Here is a 19,182-nt window from a genome sequence, read left to right as displayed (position 1 = left end):
CGCAATCCTACATTCTGTCTTACCTCTAATTCTTTCAATAATAATCCTACTATACACTTTAACTGGTATACTCAGTAAACTTTTTTTTTTTTCAACAAACCGGCCATATCCCACCGAGGCAGGGGTGCCTCAAAAAGAAAAACAAAAGTTTCTCTTTTTAAATTTAGTAATTCATACAGAAGAAGGGATTACTAGCCCCTTGCTCCCGGTATTTTAGTCGCCTCTTACAACATGCATGGCTTACGGAGGAAGAATTCCGTTCCACTTCCCCATGGAGGGAAGAGGAAATAAACAAGAACAAGAACTAAAAAGAAAATAGCAGAAAACCCAGAGGGGTGTGTATATATATGCTTGTACATTTATGTGTAGTGTGACCTAAGTGTAAGCAGAAATAGCAAGACGTACCTGAAATCTTGCATGTGTATGAGACAGAAAAAAAAGACACCAGCAATCCTACCATCGTGTAAAACAATTACAGGCTTCTGTTTTACATTGGGCAGGACAGTAGTACCTCCCTGGGCGGTTGCTGTCTACCAACCTACTACCTAGGACTCAGTAAACTTACTCTCCTATAATTTTTACAATCTCTTTTGTCTCCTTCCCTTTATATAAAGGAACTATACACACTCTCTGCCAATCCCTAGGTACCTTCTGCTGTTTCATACATTTACTAAACAAAAATACCATGCACTCCAACACAATATCAACCCCTGCTTTTAACATTTCTGTCATAATCCCATCAGTTCCTGCTGCTTTACCCCCTTTCATTTTACGTAATGCCTCACGCACCTCCCCCACACTCACATCATGCTCTTCTTCACTCATAAAAGATGTTATACCTCCCTGACCAGTGCATGAAATTACCGCCTCCCTTTCATCATCGACATTTACAAGTTCCTCAAAATATTCCCGCCATCTTCCCAATACCTCCAGCTCCCCATCTACTAACTCCCCTACTCTGTTTTTAACTGACAAATCCATTCATTCCCTGGTCTTTCTTAGCCTGTTTATCTCACTCCAAAATTGTTTCTTAATTTCAGCAAAATTTCTTGACAGCGCATCTCCCACTCTATCATCTGCTCTCCTTTTGCACTCTCACCACTGTCTTCAACTTTCTTTTACTCTCCAAATACTCTGCTCTTCTTTTAACACTTCTGCTTTGTAAAAACCTCTCATAAGCTACCTTTTTCTCTTTTATCATGCCCTTGACTTCATCATTCCACCAATCACTCCTCTTTCCTCCTGCACACACCCTCCTATAGCCACAAACTTCTGCCCCACATTCTAATACTGCATTTTTAAAACTATTCCAACCCTCTTCAACCCCCCCACTATTCATACTTGCACTAGCCTAGCTTTCTGCCAATAGTTGTTTATGTCTCACCCTAACTTCCTCCTCCCTTAGTTCATACACCTTCACCTCTCTCTTACTTGCTGTTGCCATTTTCCTTTTGTCCCATCTACCTCTTACTCTAACTGTAGCTACAACTAAATAATGATCTGATATACCAGTTGCCCCTCTATAAACATGTACATCCTGAAGCCTACCCATCAACCTTTTATCCACCTACTACCTTACTTTATATATATTTATTTATTATTCCTAGCTTGTAAAATATTTTGAATAAGAGATGTATAAAATAATACTGCAGTACTGTAGTGTATTATAAGGAATAATGTTGAAGCTCATCATCTGACCTCCTCTACTCCACAAAGGTTAGGAACTTCTTTATCAACTTCAATTAATGTGTCTTCTATGTTTTCTTCCCATGATGTAGATGGCTTACTGGAAACAGGCACTTCATTTATATTTTTGTTCTCAAGAATTAAATGATTTCTTCTTGGGTGAATGTACTGTTTACTTGGAGATGGGTTGGCTCCTTTTCCCTGCATTTTTGACTTTCTCAATACATTCCTCTTCTTACTAACTGCAGTGACAGCTTTGATAGTAGATGAATTTCCTAACTGAAAAAAAATAATCACTGATTAAATAGAGTACTATATATAATTTGAGTTGACAATACAGAATAGATAATAGAGCAAAGAAAAATTACCACTGTAATAAACTGCCATTGTACAAGACTCTGTACCATGGTAATGCATGTAAGCAAGTTAATCACTAACAACTGCATTTACATTCTCTCTCTCTCTCTCTCCCTCTCTCTTCCAAATATGATGACACCCTCCATCAAGTCTAGTTCCCGTTTTTCTGTTTTCCTTGACCATAACTGAACAATTCAAATCCTCAATAGCCTTACCAGGGGTCTGCATTTATTTGCTATGAGTTCTAGTTTGCCTAGAAGCAGTGACAGGATTGGCTTAGAGAGGAATTTCCATCACTGTATCACCTTAAGCACAGTTGATATATATTGTCATCTGAATTAGACTTCCCTTCAAGAGGGGTGCCTTAATGCTAGTGAAGAACTCTTGATCCACGGAATTTCAGCTATCCTTACCTTCCTTGGATCAATCCTTATCACCTCTCATTACCTGAAAATAGCCATTTAAGTTTCTAAAATAATACTCTTTATTTTAGTCTTTCTACAACTGCAAACCTGGCAGGCATAGGCTCATGAAGATACCCTGATATATGCTTTCATGAACTTTAATTATGTGAAAATAATACAAAGGAAAACTAATCTGGATGTGGAAAAACTGCTACATCATTAAAGTCCCTTCACAATATGCTTTTATTGTTTGAGAGAGATTCCCTGAGAATAAAGTGTCAAATCTGTGAAAAGATATAATCCAAATCCTACACAAACAAATAAAACAACAGATTAGAAAAGTCATATATTTCAACCTCTAACTGAGAGCCTCTTCAACAGTTAGAGGTTGAAATATACAGCCCTCATAATCTGTTGTATTTCTGTCTTCTTGTGAGTTTTGAATTACATTCACTGAATGTTTAGAGATATACAGGCAAACAACATTTACAGAAATACTGATCACTGAGAAAAGAAGAACAATTATGGGTTCCTGAACAGTTTCATAACCCACTCAGTTTTGGCATCCTGTTATCTTCTGTTCTTTCTGGAGCCCAATAAGATTTTTTTAAACATTTCCTACTGACATCTTGAACTGATCTTCTCATGATTGAGAAACATGGTACAGTATGAGCAAAGGAATTATACACTATTAATTCAAGAGGTTTAGTAAATAAAACTTACGCTACCCAGCTGCTGTTGAGGCAATGTCCTTCCAGACCGACTACTGTTCTCAAGTAAACCTCCACCACAGACTGCATCTGCAAATAATACTGACTTTATTAATACTTTAGGACCCAAGGCTAAAGAACTGGGTAATATGGTAAGTCAAACTACTCTCACTTGAAACTTTTCAAGTGTCACAATTATCAAGCTGTAATAAAATGAAACTCAGATTTCTTTTTTGCTTGGTATTTATTACAGTTAACAGTAGTCTTCATAGTTAATTTATTGCCCCACTAATGGCAAGCCAAGTACAGTATCTATTACATGTAAAGGAAAAAATCAATAGGAGACAATTCAAATTCTAAATTATTTATTTACAAAATACATTATAGTAAAATCCCCAATTTTATATGGTTACATTCCTAGAGGTCCAGCAAATTTAGAATTTAGAATCCATGAATAATATTTTTTTTAATGCACCAGCCGTCTCCCACCGAGGTAGGGTGACCCAAAAAAGAAGAAACTTTCACCATCACTTTTGCCAGAGGCATGCCAATACTACAGTTCAAAACTGCAAATATCTCCACTCATCCTTCGGAGGCAGTGTATGTCCCACTTCCAGGACTCAATTCTCACTGAATCTCTCCATAAATGTTACCTTACTCACACTCCAACAACACGTCAAGTCATAAAAACCACTTTCCTCCACTCACTCCTATCTAATATGCCCATGAAAGCTTACTGGATGTCTCAGCTCCTTGCACTCCCTCCAACCTTCCTAGGATGACCCCTACCCCACTTTCCCTCCACTACAGATTTATACACCCTCCAAGTCATCCTATTTTGTTCCATCCTCTTTATATGTCCAAACCACCTCAACAACTCCTCTTCAGCCCTGTGAATATTACTTTTAGTAATCCTGAACCTCCTTTTAATCTCCAAGCTATGAATTCTCTGCGTAATATTCACAATACACATTGCCCTCAGATATGACATATCTACTGCCTCCAGCCTTCTCCTTGCTGCAACATTCACAACACATGCTTCACACCCACTATATTCTCATACATTCCTCTTTTTGTCTCCATGGATAATGTTCTTTGTCTCCACAGATGCCTCACTGTAGGTTCACCTTGTCTTTTATAGACCCAACCACCAACAAGTCCACTCCCAAATACAGCATCTCCTCACTTAATGATGGAGTTCCATTCCCGAGACCACGTTGTTAAACGAATTTGTCATTAAGTGAGGAGCATACTATAATGGTAGTGAGTTTGTGTCAGCCATCTTTGATATTGTTTTATTGTCACCTTTGCACCATTTATAAAATTTCTGGTATATTTTTAAATGTTTATACAGTAATGTACTGTATATTGAAATAAACAGAATAGAGGAAATCAGCTCTAATATACATTATTTAGGTATGAATACTGGTCAGAGAGCCCGTCGTAAGTCCAAGGCATTGGTAAACGAGCACGTCGCTAAGTAAGAAAGGCTGTATATGAACACACTCACTTCCTCCATACTCCCTCCATCCAACCTGATATCCAATCCTTCATTACCACAATTTTTTGTTACCCTCATCACCTTGCACTATGTTCTCTTTTAATTTCCTTCTTTTACATACCCTCCCGAATTCATCCACCAACCTCTGCAACTTCTCTTCAGAATCTCCCAAAAGCACATTGTCATCAGCAAAAAGCAACTGTGACAACTCCCACTCTCTGTTAGATTCTTTATTTTGTAATCCACATCTCTCCCCAAAACCCCTGCATTTACTTCTCTTACAACCTCATCTATAAATACATGTATATTAAACAACCATGGTGACATCATGCATCCCTGTATAAAGCCTACTTTTACTGGGAAATGTGCTCTCTCTCTCTCCTACATACTCTTACCTGAGCCTAACTATCCTCATAAAAACTCTTAACTGCTTTCAGTAACCTACCACCTATTCCATACACTTGCAACATCTGCTACTTTTCTTCCCTAGCCACCCCATCATATGTCTTTTCTAAATCTAAAACAATTATTTGCTCTAATTTATAATAGTAATAATAATAATAATACAGTAGAACATCTACTTGCGAGCATGTCCACGTGCGAGTTTTTCCAAATACGAGCAGTCAATGGGTCGATTTTTTGCTTCCATACGCGAGCAAAATTTCCACAAGCGAGCAGACCTCAAGGCCAGTTCCTTGACACTGGTGAGGGGCTCTTGCTGTTGATCTCAGGAATTGTATCTCATTTGTTTGTTGGACTATCTTATTGAAACTTGGGCAATGTATGATGGAAAGATGCTTCTTAACGTACACCAAAAATGAAAGAAATCTAAGCGTAAATAATGGAGTTCACTTCTCAGCAATTAGCCATCCATTAGTGGTAATTTTGAATGTTTTTTATGGTTATATTCTCGTTTTTTTGGTCTCATTTGATAGAATGGAAGATATATTACAGAAATAGATATGATTTTGATTGCTTTCACGATGAAAAGTACCTTGAAATAGAGCTCAACCTAGGAGAAATGGTTCATTGCTTGGCTGTTTCAGTGTAAACAAATGACGTCACAGTAAATCTTATATTTTTTGTGTGAATAAAAATTACAAATTATTTATATAATAATAATGATAATGATAATAATAATAATAATAATAATAATAATAATAATAATAATAATAATGAAAGAAATCTAAGCATAAATAATGGAGTTCACTTCTCAGCAATTAGCCACCCCTTAGCGGTAATTTCAAATGGTTTTTATGGTTGTAAACTCGTTTTTTTGGTCTCATTTGATAGAATGGAAGATATATTACAGAAATAGATATGATTTTTATTGCTTTCATGATGAAAAGTGCCTTGAAATTGAGCTCAACTTAAGAGAAATGGTCCATTGCTTGGCTGTTTCAGAGTAAACAAATGACGTCACTGTCCATTCCAATATGCAATTGTGAATGGGTTAACATATTTATACAATTATTGCAATAAGGAATAACAGTAAATTTTATATTTTTTGTGTGAATAAAAATTACAAATAATTTATAAAATTATAATAATAATAATGATAATAATAATAATAATAATAATATGTATAATAATAATATGAATAATAACAATACATATAATAATAATAATAATAGTATAATACAATAATAATAATAATAATAATAATATATGTACAATAATAATAATGTACTACCTATAATAATAGACGGCTTCAAAAGGCCGTCACTAGATGGCAGTGTTTACCACAACAAAAAGGGAGCGGTTGTGGCCGCCTCCACCTGTTACATAATGACATATTTTATTCATTCTAGAATATATATCATGTTTCTGTGTTATTTATATTGTCTGTTATGTCATATTTGATGAACTGTGATATATAAATAAGCCGTATAGATGATATTAGTGAAATTATTCATGAAGTATTTTGCCCAGTGTCCAGACAAACTCTCGTCCACCACTGACACCGCCCATACCACTACATGAATAACATATTTTATTCATTCTAGAGTACATATCATGTTTCTGTGTTATTCATATTGTTTGTTATGTCATACTAGATGAACTGTGATAGATAAATAAGCCGTATAGATGATATTAGCAAAATTATTCATGAAGTATTTAGCCCGGTGTCCAGACAAACTCTCGTCCACCGCCGACACCGCCCATACCACAACATGAATAACATATTTTTTTCATTTTAGAGTATATATCAGGTTTCTATGTTATTTATATTGTTTATTATGTCATATTAGATGAAGTGAGATAGATAAATAAGCCGTAGAGTTGATATTAGCGAAATTATTGAAGTACAGAATTCCACTGGAATGGATTGATTGCATTTCAATTAATTTAAATGAGGAAAATTGACTCTGCAAACGAGCAAATCCAGTTGCGAGCAAGGTCATGGAATGGATTAAACTCGCAAGTAGAGGTTCCACTGTAATAATAATATCTTTATTTCTACAAGTACATGTACAAGGTATACAGGCCTAGCTGACATCAATGATATACAGTGGACCCTCAGCTAACGATGGCATCAGCTAACGTTAAATCCAGCTAACGATACATTTTAACGCAAAAATTTTGCCTCAGCTAACACTAAAAAACTCACCCAACGCGATTCGTTCGAGACGCGGCCACATGTGGCCTGAGTGCGCCTCAGTTGTCCCGTGGGTGCCAGTGTTTACAAGCCAGCCAGTGTGGTCGCATCCACGCATACAATCGGAACATTTCATATTATCACAGCTTTTTTAGTGATTGTATCTGCAAAATAAGTCACCATGGGCCCGAAGAAAGCTTCTAGTGCCAACCCTGTGATAAAAAGGGTGAGAATTAGTATAGAAATTAAGAAAGATTTTGAAGGGTTTGGGGCTAACCCTGAGACGCCTATGCCAGTTGTGTAATCCATTGTTCCTACTTCAAAGATTAAGGAAATGTGTGCAAAGTGAGTTGAACTGCAAACTTTTATGGATGAAAATCACCCTAACACAGCTATTGCAAGTCATGCTGGTGACTATTACAATGACAATGTTGTGGCCCATTTTAGGTAAATCTTAAAGGAACTGGAGGTACAGACTTCTATAGACAGATTTGTTGTGTGACAGAGGTCCAGTGACTCTCAAGCTGGTCCTAGTGGCATTAAAAGAAGAATGGAAGTAACCCCGGAAAAGGACTTGATACCTCAAGTCCTAATGGAAGGGGAGTCCCCTTCTAAACATTAATAACTTCCACATTCTCCCCTCCTCCCATCCCATCAATCATCACCAGATCTTCAATAAAGGTAAGTGTCAGTTTGTGTGTATTAAAATTAATATTTCATGTGGTAAAATTTTTTTTTTTTTCATACTTTGGGGTGTCTTGCACGGATTAATTTGATTTCCATTATTTCTTATGGGGAAAATTAATTCAGCTAACGATAATTTCAGCTAAAGATGAGCTTTCAGGAACGAATTAATATTGTTAGTTGAGGGTCCACTGTACTACTATATAGAAAGCTGTTTGTTATGCAGAGCATTTCGAGCAAATTACATCAATTTTGTCCCAGGATGCGACTCACACCAGTCAACTAACACCCAGGTACCCATTATACTGATGGGCGAACATGGACAGCAGGTGTCTTAATATTTACATTTTACAATTTATTGTCACCAAATTTTGGTTGTTTTTCAGTTTTTTATTGTTTTTGATGTTTAGCACTATGTACACTACTTAAGATATTTGATGCATAGGTTGCTGTTGCTTCACATAGAATACATAGTAAGGCTGGAAAACATTAGGACGTGTTTCCTTAATGCCGCTATTGTTGATGAGTGATCATTTTTTCACCAACTTCAACACACCATAAGATCCTAAGTTTTTATCAGATTCCACTCGATTTATACACTTGCTCTCTTTTTAATCTGTAAGAAAAATAAGTTTTTTATTTTTCAAAATCTTCCCACACACATACACACACGAGAATTTTAATTTCTGGGTATGCCATGTTTAAATGAGTAAAACTAATAAGAATGTTAAATATATAACCATTCCTTGCTTTAAAACGTAAGTTTTATAATTTCCATCAATTCTTCTATCGTATCTGATATTTAAATTATGTAGAACATGTATATTTAAACAGTTGGAAAAAAAAGAACAAGATGGAATGCATGACTGAAAAATTGTACTGAGCAGTTGTCCTCCATTTAGTTCACTGCTGCAACACATGGGAATATTTTGTGTGCAAACCTATCTTCATATATTGTTCAGAGATCCCTGTGCCTTAGTAGGTAAGGCCATGTAGTGTTTACCTTTCATTTGGTGGTCTAACAAAATGAAGCAAGATATAGCTGCTGTTCACCTACCAGTAAATAGCCAAAGGCATTCAAAGTCCCTTAATTTCACTGTAACTGAACTCCAGCTTTAGCCCTAGTGAAAATGTGATATCTAGCATATTTCAATATCCAACACTCTGCCAAATATCTGAATTATTTGTAAAACTTTTATTCTTTTATGGTTTATGAATAGGGGGCCAATAATGTTACATTTAGTGAACTTGTAAGAGCACTTCAGTCACACTGCATGCTTGGTTATACCAGAGAGAGTGTGAGTGAGTGTGTGTGTGTGTACTCACCTATTTGTACTCACCTATTTGTGGTTGCAGGGGTCGAGTCCTAGCTCCTGGCCCCGCCTCTTCACCGGTTGCTACTAGGCCCTCTCTCTCCCCGCTCCATGAGCTTTATCAAACCTCGTCTTAAAACTGTGTATGGTTCCTGCCTCCACTACGTCATTTTCTAGGCTATTCCACTGCCTTACAACTCTATGACTGAAGAAATACTTCCTACTATCTCTCTGACTCATTTGTGTCTTCAACTTCCAATTGTGGCCTCTTGTTTCTGTGTCCCCTCCCTGGAACATCCTGTCCTTGTCCACCTTGTCTATTCCACGCAGTATTTTATATGTCGTTATCATGTCTCCCCTGACCCTCCTGTCCTCCAGTGTCGTCAGGCCGATTTCCCTTAATCTTTCTTCATAGGACATTCCCCTTAGCTCTGGAACTAACCTTGTTGCAAACCTTTGTACTTTCTCTAGTTTCTTGATGTGCTTTATCAAGTGCGGGTTCCAAACAGGTGCTGCATACTCCAGTATGGGCCTGACATACACGGTGTACAGTGTCTTGAATGATTCCTTACTAAGGTGTCGGAATGCTGTTCTCAGGTTTGCCAGGCGCCCATATGCTGCAGCAGTTATCTGATTGATGTGTGCTTCCGGAGACATGCTCGGTGTTATACTCACCCCAAGATCTTTCTCCTTGAGTGAGGTTTGCAGTCTTTGGCCACCTAGCCTATACTCTGTCTGTGGTCTTCTGTGCCCTTCCCCTATCTTCATGACTTTGCATTTGGCAGGATTAAATTCGAGAAGCCATTTGCTGGACCAGGTGTCCAGTCTGTCCAGGTCTGTGTGTGTGTGTGTGTGTGTGTGTGTGTGTGTGAGAGAGAGAGAGAGAGTGAGAGAGTGAGAGTGTGTGTGTGTGTGTGTGTGTGTGTGTGTGTGTGTGTGTGTGTGTGTGTGTGTGTGTGTGTGTGTGTGTGTGTGTGTGTGTGTGTGTGTGTGTGTCTGTGTGTGTGTCTGTGTGTGTGTCTGTGTGTGTGTCTGTCTGTGTGTGTGTGCATGTGTATGTGTGTGTGTGTCTGTGTGTGTGTACTAACCTATTTGTACTCACCTATTTGTGGTTGCAGGGGTCGAGTCCTAGCTCCTGGCCCCGCCTCTTCACCGGTTGCTACTAGACCCTCTCTCTCCCCGCTCCATGAGCTTTATCAAACCTCGTCTTAAAACTGTGTATGGTTCCTGCCTCCACTACGTCATTTTCTAGGCTATTCCACTGCCTTACAACTCTATGACTGAAGAAATACTTCCTACTATCTCTCTGACTCATTTGTGTCTTCAACTTCCAATTGTGGCCTCTTGTTTCTGTGTCCCCTCCCTGGAACATCCTGTCCTTGTCCACCTTGTCTATTCCACGCAGTATTTTATATGTCGTTATCATGTCTCCCCTGACCCTCCTGTCCTCCAGTGTCGTCAGGCCGATTTCCCTTAATCTTTCTTCATAGGACATTCCCCTTAGCTCTGGAACTAACCTTGTTGCAAACCTTTGTACTTTCTCTAGTTTCTTGACGTGCTTTATCAAGTGCGGGTTCCAAACAGGTGCTGCATACTCCAGTATGGGCCTGACATACACGGTGTACAGTGTCTTGAATGATTCCTTACTAAGGTGTCGGAATGCTGTTCTCAGGTTTGCCAGGCGCCCATATGCTGCAGCAGTTATCTGATTGATGTGTGCTTCCGGAGACATGCTCGGTGTTATACTCACCCCAAGATCTTTCTCCTTGAGTGAGGTTTGCAGTCTTTGGCCACCTAGCCTATACTCTGTCTGTGGTCTTCTGTGCCCTTCCCCTATCTTCATGACTTTGCATTTGGCAGGATTAAATTCGAGAAGCCATTTGCTGGACCAGGTGTCCAGTCTGTCCAGGTCTCTTTGAAGTCCTGCCTGGTCCTCATCAGATTTAATTCTCCTCATTAACTTCACATCATCTGCAAACAGGGACACTTCTGAGTCTAACCCTTCCGTCATGTCGTTCACATATACCAAAAATAGCACTGGTCCTAGGACCGACCCCTGTGGGACCCCGCTCGTCACAGGTGCCCACTGTGATACATCATTACGTACCATGACTCGTTGTTGCCTCCCTGTCAGGTATTCTCTGATCCATTGCAGTGCCCTTCCTGTTATATGCGCCTGATGCTCTAGCTTCTGCACTAATCTCTTGTGAGGAACTGTGTCAAAGGCCTTCTTGCAGTCCAAGAAGATGCAATCAACCCACCCCTCTCTCTCTTGTCTTACTTCTGTTATTTTATCATAAAACTCCAGAAGGTTTGTGACACAGGATTTGCCTTCCGTGAATCCGTGCTGGTTGGCTTTTATACTCCTGTTCCGTTCCAGGTGCTCCACCACTCTCCTCCTGATAATCTTCTCCATAATTTTGCATACTATACACGTCAATGACACAGGTGTATAGTTTAGTGCCTCTTTTCTGTCTCCTTTTTTGAAAATGGGAACTACATTTGCTGTCTTCCATACCTCAGGTAGTTGCCCAGTTTCCAGGGATGTGTTGAAGATTGTGGTAAGTGGTACGTGTCTGTGTGTGTGTGTGTCTGTGTGTGTGTGTCTGTGTGTGTGTGTGTGTGTGTGTGTGTGTCTGTGTGTGTGTGTGTGTGTGTGTGTGTGTGTGTGTCTGTGTCTGTGTCTGTGTCTGTGTGTGTGTGTGTGTGTGTGTGTGTGTCTGTGTGTGTGTGTGTGTGTGTGTGTGTGTGTGTGTGTGTGTGTGTGTGTGTGTGTGTGTGTGTGTGTGTGTGTGTGTGTGTGTGTGTGTGTGTGTGTGTGTGTGTGTGTGTGTGTGTGTGTGTCTGTGTCTGTGTGTGTGTCTGTGTGTGTGTGTGTGTGTGTGTGTGTGTGTGTGTGTGTGTGTGTGTCTGTGTGTGTGTGTGTCTGTGTGTGTGTGTGTGTGTGTGTGTGTGTGTGTGTGTGTGTGTGTGTGTGTGTGTGTGTGTGTGTGTGTGTGTGTGTGTGTGTGTGTGTGTGTGTGTGTGTGTGTGTGTGTGTGTGTGGGGTATAGCTTAAAGCATTTACTCTACTTGTAGAGTAAATGCTACTTGTAATTTCTGGATTTGCAGGAATTTACGTGAATGTAACCCCCATGAATTGGTATAACTGACTACATAAGAACATAAGAAAGAAGGAACACTGCAACAGGCCTACTGGCCCATGCGAGGCAGCTCCAATTCTCGTACAGGCTTAAGCCAATGCCTTGACCTAGTGAGGTCAGACACGTCACTTAAGGGAGGAGCAGTGCATCCGACCTAGTAGCACAGGCTAGTCCGACCTAGTAGCACAGGCTAATTCATTACATTAATTTTAATACAATACTGTAATCCATTCAATGATCGGGGGTCTGGACACTTGAGTGTCCAGATCCCCAATCTGAAAAGTGTCCGGTGTCCAAGAGTTTTCCAAAAAAAAATTTTGTTATTTTTTCTTATGAAATGGTAGAGAATCTTTTTCTCAAGGTAATAAAACAAAAAGTATGAAAACTGCTGAAAAATTTATGAAATTACACTTTTGCGAATTTTGCTGCGAGAGCGATATTTAAGCATCACCGATTTTTGCCCGTTTTGAGTTGTATTTTAGGCCAATTACATTGTTCCAGTTGACCAAATTCTTAGCTATTTCACTAGTATGTCTTCCATTTTAATGATTGAGCACAAGAAACTGCCCAATCAATTATTTCAACTACCTAATAAAGTGATCAGAAACTGGTAGTTTGGCCAATTTCGCACAAATTTCAATATATTCCAATTTTAAAACAGAGTCCAGAATAAACAATGCAGGAATTATTGGCACTAAAATAATTTTCCCTATGTTCATTAGTTATGCTCCCAGGCTTTACACATGAATTCCATTTTGAATTTTTATTCACAAAGAATTTTTATTCACACAAAAAAGTGGAAGATTTACTGTTATGCAATACTGTAATAATTGTATAAATAATATCAGCACATTCATGAATACATAACAGACCCACCAGATGGATGTGTATTGGACAAGTGATGTGATTTGTTTACTCTTGAATATCAATAAAAATTTAACCCTTTGACTTTCGGCCGTATATATACGTCTTACGAGCCAGTGTTTCAGACGTATATATACTCAGTAATTATAGCGGCTTCAAATCAAGCAGGAGAAAGCTGGTAGGCCCACATGTGAGAGAATGGGTCAGTGTGGTCAGTGTGCACCACATAAAAAAAATCCTGCAGCACACAGTGCATGAGAAAAAAAACTCCGACCGTGTTTTTAGATTAAAATGCCAACTTTGAAGTGTATTTTCCTATAGAATTTATGGTTGTATTCTCATTTTCTCAGTCTCCTGTGACAGAATGGAAAACATATTACAGAAATAGAGGTGATTTTGATTAGTTTCATGATCAATATGACCTTGAAATTGAGCTCAAAGAAGTGGAAATGTTCAATTTTTACCAATGTTCAAGAGTAAGCAAATCACACCACACGTCCAATACGCGTCAAATGGGGAGTCTAATATTTTTTTCACTAGTGCACTGATATTATTTATACCATTTTTACAATAATGCAGTAGTCTGCATAACAGTAAATCTACTTTTTGTGTGAATAAAAAATCAAAATAGAAAGCAAGAGTAATATAAGAGGGGCCTAGAGACGTGACTAATGAACAGAGGATATTTTATTTTAGTGCCAAGAATGTCTGCAATGTTTATTCTGGACCCTATTTTGAAATTGGCATCTTTTTTAATTTGTGTGAAATTGGCCAAATTGCCAATTTCTGACCACATTATTGGGTAGTTCAAATTGGTAAATGGGCAGACCTTGTACTTAATTGATAGACAAAATGGAGTTCTAAAGAAATAGCTATGAGTTTGGTCGGTTGGAATAATGGAATTGGTCAAAAATAGAGCTCAAAATCGGCGAAATCGCCGATGTGTATATGTTGCCCAGATTGCTAACTTTGCGGGAGTGTAATTCTGTAAGTTTTCGATCAAATTTCGTACTTTTGGTGTCATTACCATCAGGAAAAGATTCTCTATCATTTCACAAAAAAAAAAAAATTTCCAAAAGCTTTTTGACACCAGGAGGCACTTCAGGATCTGGGGTTGCGACAATCAAAGGGTTAATATTTCTGCTACTTTGAGCTCAGTTTCAAGCTACAGTGGACCCTCGTTTTCTGTAATTAATCCATTCCAGAGAGTGTGACTAATGGCGAAACTGATGATTTGTGAAACTATTTTCCCCATGAGAGATAATGTAAATCCAATTATGTAATCCGTTCTAGACACCCAAAAGTATTAAAACAAAATTTTTTTACATGAAATATAGATGTGCATACACAGAAAACAATGAGACATGAAGAATAAAACAACAATAACATGATACTTACCTTTACTGAAGATTCTTCTTAGTGTTTGGAAGACAGGAGGAGGGGAGAGGATGGAGAAACTACTGTTTGGAAGGGGAATCCCCTTCCATAAAGACTTCAGGTACCAAGTCCATTTCCAGGGTTACTTCCCTTCTTTGCTTTTTAATGCCACTAGGACCAGCTTGAGAGTCACTGCACACCTGTGGCACTAAATATCTGTCCAGAGAGCTCTGTTTCTGGCATCTCTTTAAAATTTCCCTAAAATGGGACAATACATTGTCATTGTACATGTTGCTGACACGGCTTGCAGCAGCTTTGTCAGGGTGATGTTCCTCCATAAATCTTTCCATCTTACTCCACACTGCACAAATCTCCATTACTACCACCCTCTACCACCATCACTACTACCCTCTACCACCATCTTGACCATTATGGTATAAGAGGCTATGCGCTTGCATATTTCAAATCCTACCTTACTAATAGGTATCAGTATGTCACCATTAACCCTTTGAGGGTCGACAGGCCCTCTCCGAAACTCGTTCTCAGGGTCGGCCAAATTTCAAAAAAAAAAAAAATTATTTTTTCTTATGAAAAAATAGTTTTTTTTTCTAAACATTATAGGATAAACAAAAAAAATTTACCATCAATACTTACGGAGATATGGATGCATGAAGTTTGCAGAAAATGAGCCGTGTATGGCAACAGCGGCGACTGCCGCTCACCCGGTAAACTTTAGTTTACTTGCATTTGAAGGTTTGTTGTTTTTTTCACTATTTTATTTTTTCACATAACTTATGTGGCCTATGAGACCAAAGTAAGGTGCAATGTACATATATACACTCGTTGTATACAACACAATAAGCACACAAACATAATTATCAATATATTGTTTACAAAACTTGTTTACAAAAACAAACAATACAAAACATTGTTTATTATTATTGTTCTATAATATATATACCAATATACAGTCACTGAACATATTCCTATTAGTTCTGCAGCTTGTGGAACTCTGAAACATGGTGTCATACACAATGGTGTTTTATCTTTCTCCCTCATTCTATCTCTTTCAATCTGTCTCTCTCTTTCTATCTGTCTGTCTATCTCTGTCTCACAGGTACACATAAATACAAGTATACATAGTATAAATTACCTAGGATAACCCAAGAAATCCAGACAAAGTGCTATACTCTGCTTGAAGATGTGAGTAAAAGTGATGACAGTCTTGTGGCTCTCTGAGACAGAGAGCTAGACGGATAGACAGGGAGCTTGACAGACAGACAAATAGACAGACAGAAATGTTAGTGTACCAGTACCAGTGTACTAGTGTTCCACCCTCCTCCTCTTCTTCCTCTTCCTCCTCTTCCCCCTACTCTTCCTCCTCTTCCCCCTACTCTTCCTCTTCCTCCTACTCTTCCTCTTCCTCCTCCTCCTCTTCTTCCTCTTCCTCCTACTCTTCCTCTTCCTCCTCTTCCTCCTCCTCTTCTTCTTCCTCTTCCTCCTCTTCCCCCTAATCTTCCTCCTAATATTCCTCTTCCTCCTCCTCTTCCTCTTATTCCTCTTCCTCCTACTCTTCCTCTTCCTCCTCCTCCTCTTCTTCCTCTTCCCCCTACTCTTCCTCCTTCTCCTTCTCCTCCATAGTGTAAATTACCAGGAGTCGGCAGCTGTCAAAATGACATATTGTCTCATTACTCACTCCCCCCTCCCGCCTGTCAAAACAATGGGGTCGGATGCTGCTTCCCTTCCTCCATTCTAATTATCTTTCTCCCTCATTCTATCTGTCTTTTTATCTCTGTCTCACAGGTACACATAAATACAAGTATACATAGTATAAATTACCTAGGATAACCCAAGAAACCCAGACAAAGTGCTATACTCTGCTTGAAGATGTGAGTAAAAGTGATGACACAGTCTTGTGGCTCTCTGAGACAGAGAGCTAGACGGATAGACAGATAGACAGGGAGCTTGACAGACAGGCAAATAGACAGACAGAAATGTTAGTATACCAGCAAAAACAAAGGGAGGGAGATGTTTATCTCATCTTTTGGCATCAGCTCTACCCTCATCTACCCTCATCAAACGTCAGCACTTATCAGATGTTATCTCCCCTTATCTTGTTACTGTCATGGGTGAACATTTATTATTACCTATTATTATTATTATTATGTATTATTATTATGTATTATTATTATTATGTATTATTATTATTATGTATTATTGTTATCATTATGTATTCTTCTTCTTCCTCCTCCTCCTCTTCTTCCTCCTCCTCCTCTTCTTCCTCCTCCTCCTCCTCCTCCTCTTCTTCCTCCTCCTCCTCCTCCTCCTCCTCTTGCCTCCTCCTCCTCTTGCCTCCTCCTCCTCTTGCCTCCTCCTCCTCTTGCCTCCTCCTCCTCTTGCCTCCTCCTCCTCTGCCTCCTCCTCCTCTGCCTCCTCCTCCTCCTCCATTCTTGGAACAAGTTTGAAGAGCTTGTAGTTCATAATCACTATCACTATCATCACCAATGCTCACATCTGAGTCTGGGATTTTGGAAAATAGGAGTTTCCTCTTTGATTCTGGTACAACTGAACGTGAACAAGATGGCCCAGCACCAGAGGTGGAAGGCTGTGGGTTGTCTGGGTTTTCCTCACTATTACCCATATTATGGTCATTAGTTTCGGTCAAAACCTCACCAGAACCTTGAAACTCATCTTCACTGTCACTTCCATCTGTATTAGAACTGTCACTGGGGAACAAAAGTGTCCCAATTCGCCGAGGAGTGAGGAACTTCTTACCACAGGGCACGTGGAAATTGTGTACTATGATGGCATTCCCACAATGCACCACTGGGTCCCAGATTTTTTTCCTACTGCGCACACCCACCACACAGACCCATTCTCTCACATCTAGGCTTATCAGCCTTTTCCTGTGAGATTTGAGGCCGCTAGAATTTATGCGTACTAGTACGACAAAAACCCCTACGCGTAAGACGTACTAGTACGACCAAAACCCTCAAAGGGTTAAAGACACAGCATCATCAACATGGCCACTTGATACTGGAGTTCCCCTGCTCTTCCTCATTTACGTCAATGATCTTCCAAACGTATCCCAACACCTGAAACCCATTCTCTTTGCTGATGACAAGACTTATGTCATCTCTCACCCTAATCTTGCCACCCTCAACACCATTGTTAACGAGGAGCTGCTCAAAATACCGACTTGGATGACAGCCAATAAACTTACACTTAACACTGACAAAACCTACTACAGTGGACCCTTGCCTAATGAACGCATTGCATAACGTTAAATCCACCTAGCAATACATTTTAACGCAAAAATTTTCCCTCGGCTAGCGCTAAAAAACTCGCTCAACGCGATTCATTCGAGACACGTCCACGTGTGGCCTGAGCCCGCCTCACTTGTTCCGTGGGAGCCAGTGTTTACAAGCCAGCCACCGCGGTTGCTTCCATGCATACAATCGGAACATTTCATATTATCACAGCCTTTTTAGTGTTTGTACCTGCAAAATAAGTCACCATGGGACCCAAGAAATCTTCTAGTGCCAACCCTACAGGAAAAAGGGTGAGAATTACTATGGATATGAAGAAAGAGATCATTGCTAAGTACGAAAGTGGAGTGCGTATCTCCGAGCTGGCCAGGTTGTACACAAAGCCCCAATCAACCATCGCTACTATTGTGGCCAAGAAAACAGCAATCAAGGAAGCTGTTCTTGCCAAAGGTGCAACTTTGTTTTCGAAACAGAGATCGCAAGTGATAGAAGATGTTGAGAGACTGTTAGTGGTGTGGATAAACGAAAAACAGATAGCAGGAGATAGCATCTCTCAAGCGATCATATGTGAAAAAGCTAGGAAGTTGCATGAGGATTTAATTAGAAAAATGCCTGCAACTAGTGGTGATGTGAGTGAATTTAAGGCTAGCAAAGGTTGGTTTGAGAGATTTAAGAATTGTAGTGGCATACATAGTGTGATAAGGCATGGTGAGGCTGCCAGTTCAGACCACAAAGCAGCTCAAAAATATGTGCAGGAATTCAAGGAGTACATAGACAGTGAAGGACTGAAACCTGAACAAGTGTTTAATTGTGACGAAACAGGCCTGTTTTGGAAGAAAATGCCAAGCAGGACCTACATTACTCAGGAGGAAAAGGCACTCCCAGGACATAAGCCTATGAAAGACAGGCTTACTCTGTTGATGTGTGCTAATGCTAGTGGTGACTGCAAAGTGAAGCCTTTATTGGTGTATCACTCTGAAACTCCCAGAGTGTTCAGGAAAAACAATGCCCTCAAGGCTAATTTGTGTGTGCTGTGGAGGGCAAACAGTAAGGCATGGGTCACTAGGGACTTCTTCTATGATTGGTTACACCATGCATTTGCCCCCACTGTGAAAAATTACCTCCTCGAAAATAAATTGGACCTTAAGTGCCTCCTGGTATTAGACAATGCTCCTGGTCATCCTTCAGATGTGGCAGAGCGACTTTCTGCGGAAATGAGCTTCATTAAGGTCAAGTTTTTGCCTCCTAATACCACTCCTCCCCTGCAGCCCATGG

General features: G+C 39.5%; 1 protein-coding gene across 3 annotated transcripts in view; it reads right to left on the bottom strand.

Annotated features, from left to right (window-relative positions):
- Positions 1–19,182, bottom strand: part of LOC128690534 (DNA repair protein Rev1) — a 142,640-nt gene that overhangs the window by 44,900 nt on the left and 78,558 nt on the right. For all 3 annotated transcript variants that reach the window (XM_070089653.1, XM_070089651.1, XM_070089652.1), the window contains exons 12-13: positions 3,171–3,247; positions 1,699–1,965 (exon numbers count right to left, since the gene is read on the bottom strand). In XM_070089653.1, coding sequence (XP_069945754.1) covers positions 1,699–1,965; positions 3,171–3,247 — 344 coding nt within the window. The remainder of the gene's footprint in view (positions 1–1,698; positions 1,966–3,170; positions 3,248–19,182) is intronic.

The sequence above is a fragment of the Cherax quadricarinatus genome, chromosome 29, assembly GCF_038502225.1.
Source record: "Cherax quadricarinatus isolate ZL_2023a chromosome 29, ASM3850222v1, whole genome shotgun sequence".
NCBI classification, from domain to species: Eukaryota; Metazoa; Arthropoda; class Malacostraca; order Decapoda; family Parastacidae; genus Cherax; species Cherax quadricarinatus.
Note: the sequence above shows the minus strand (reverse complement) of the source record. Positions and strands in the feature narration are given on the sequence as shown.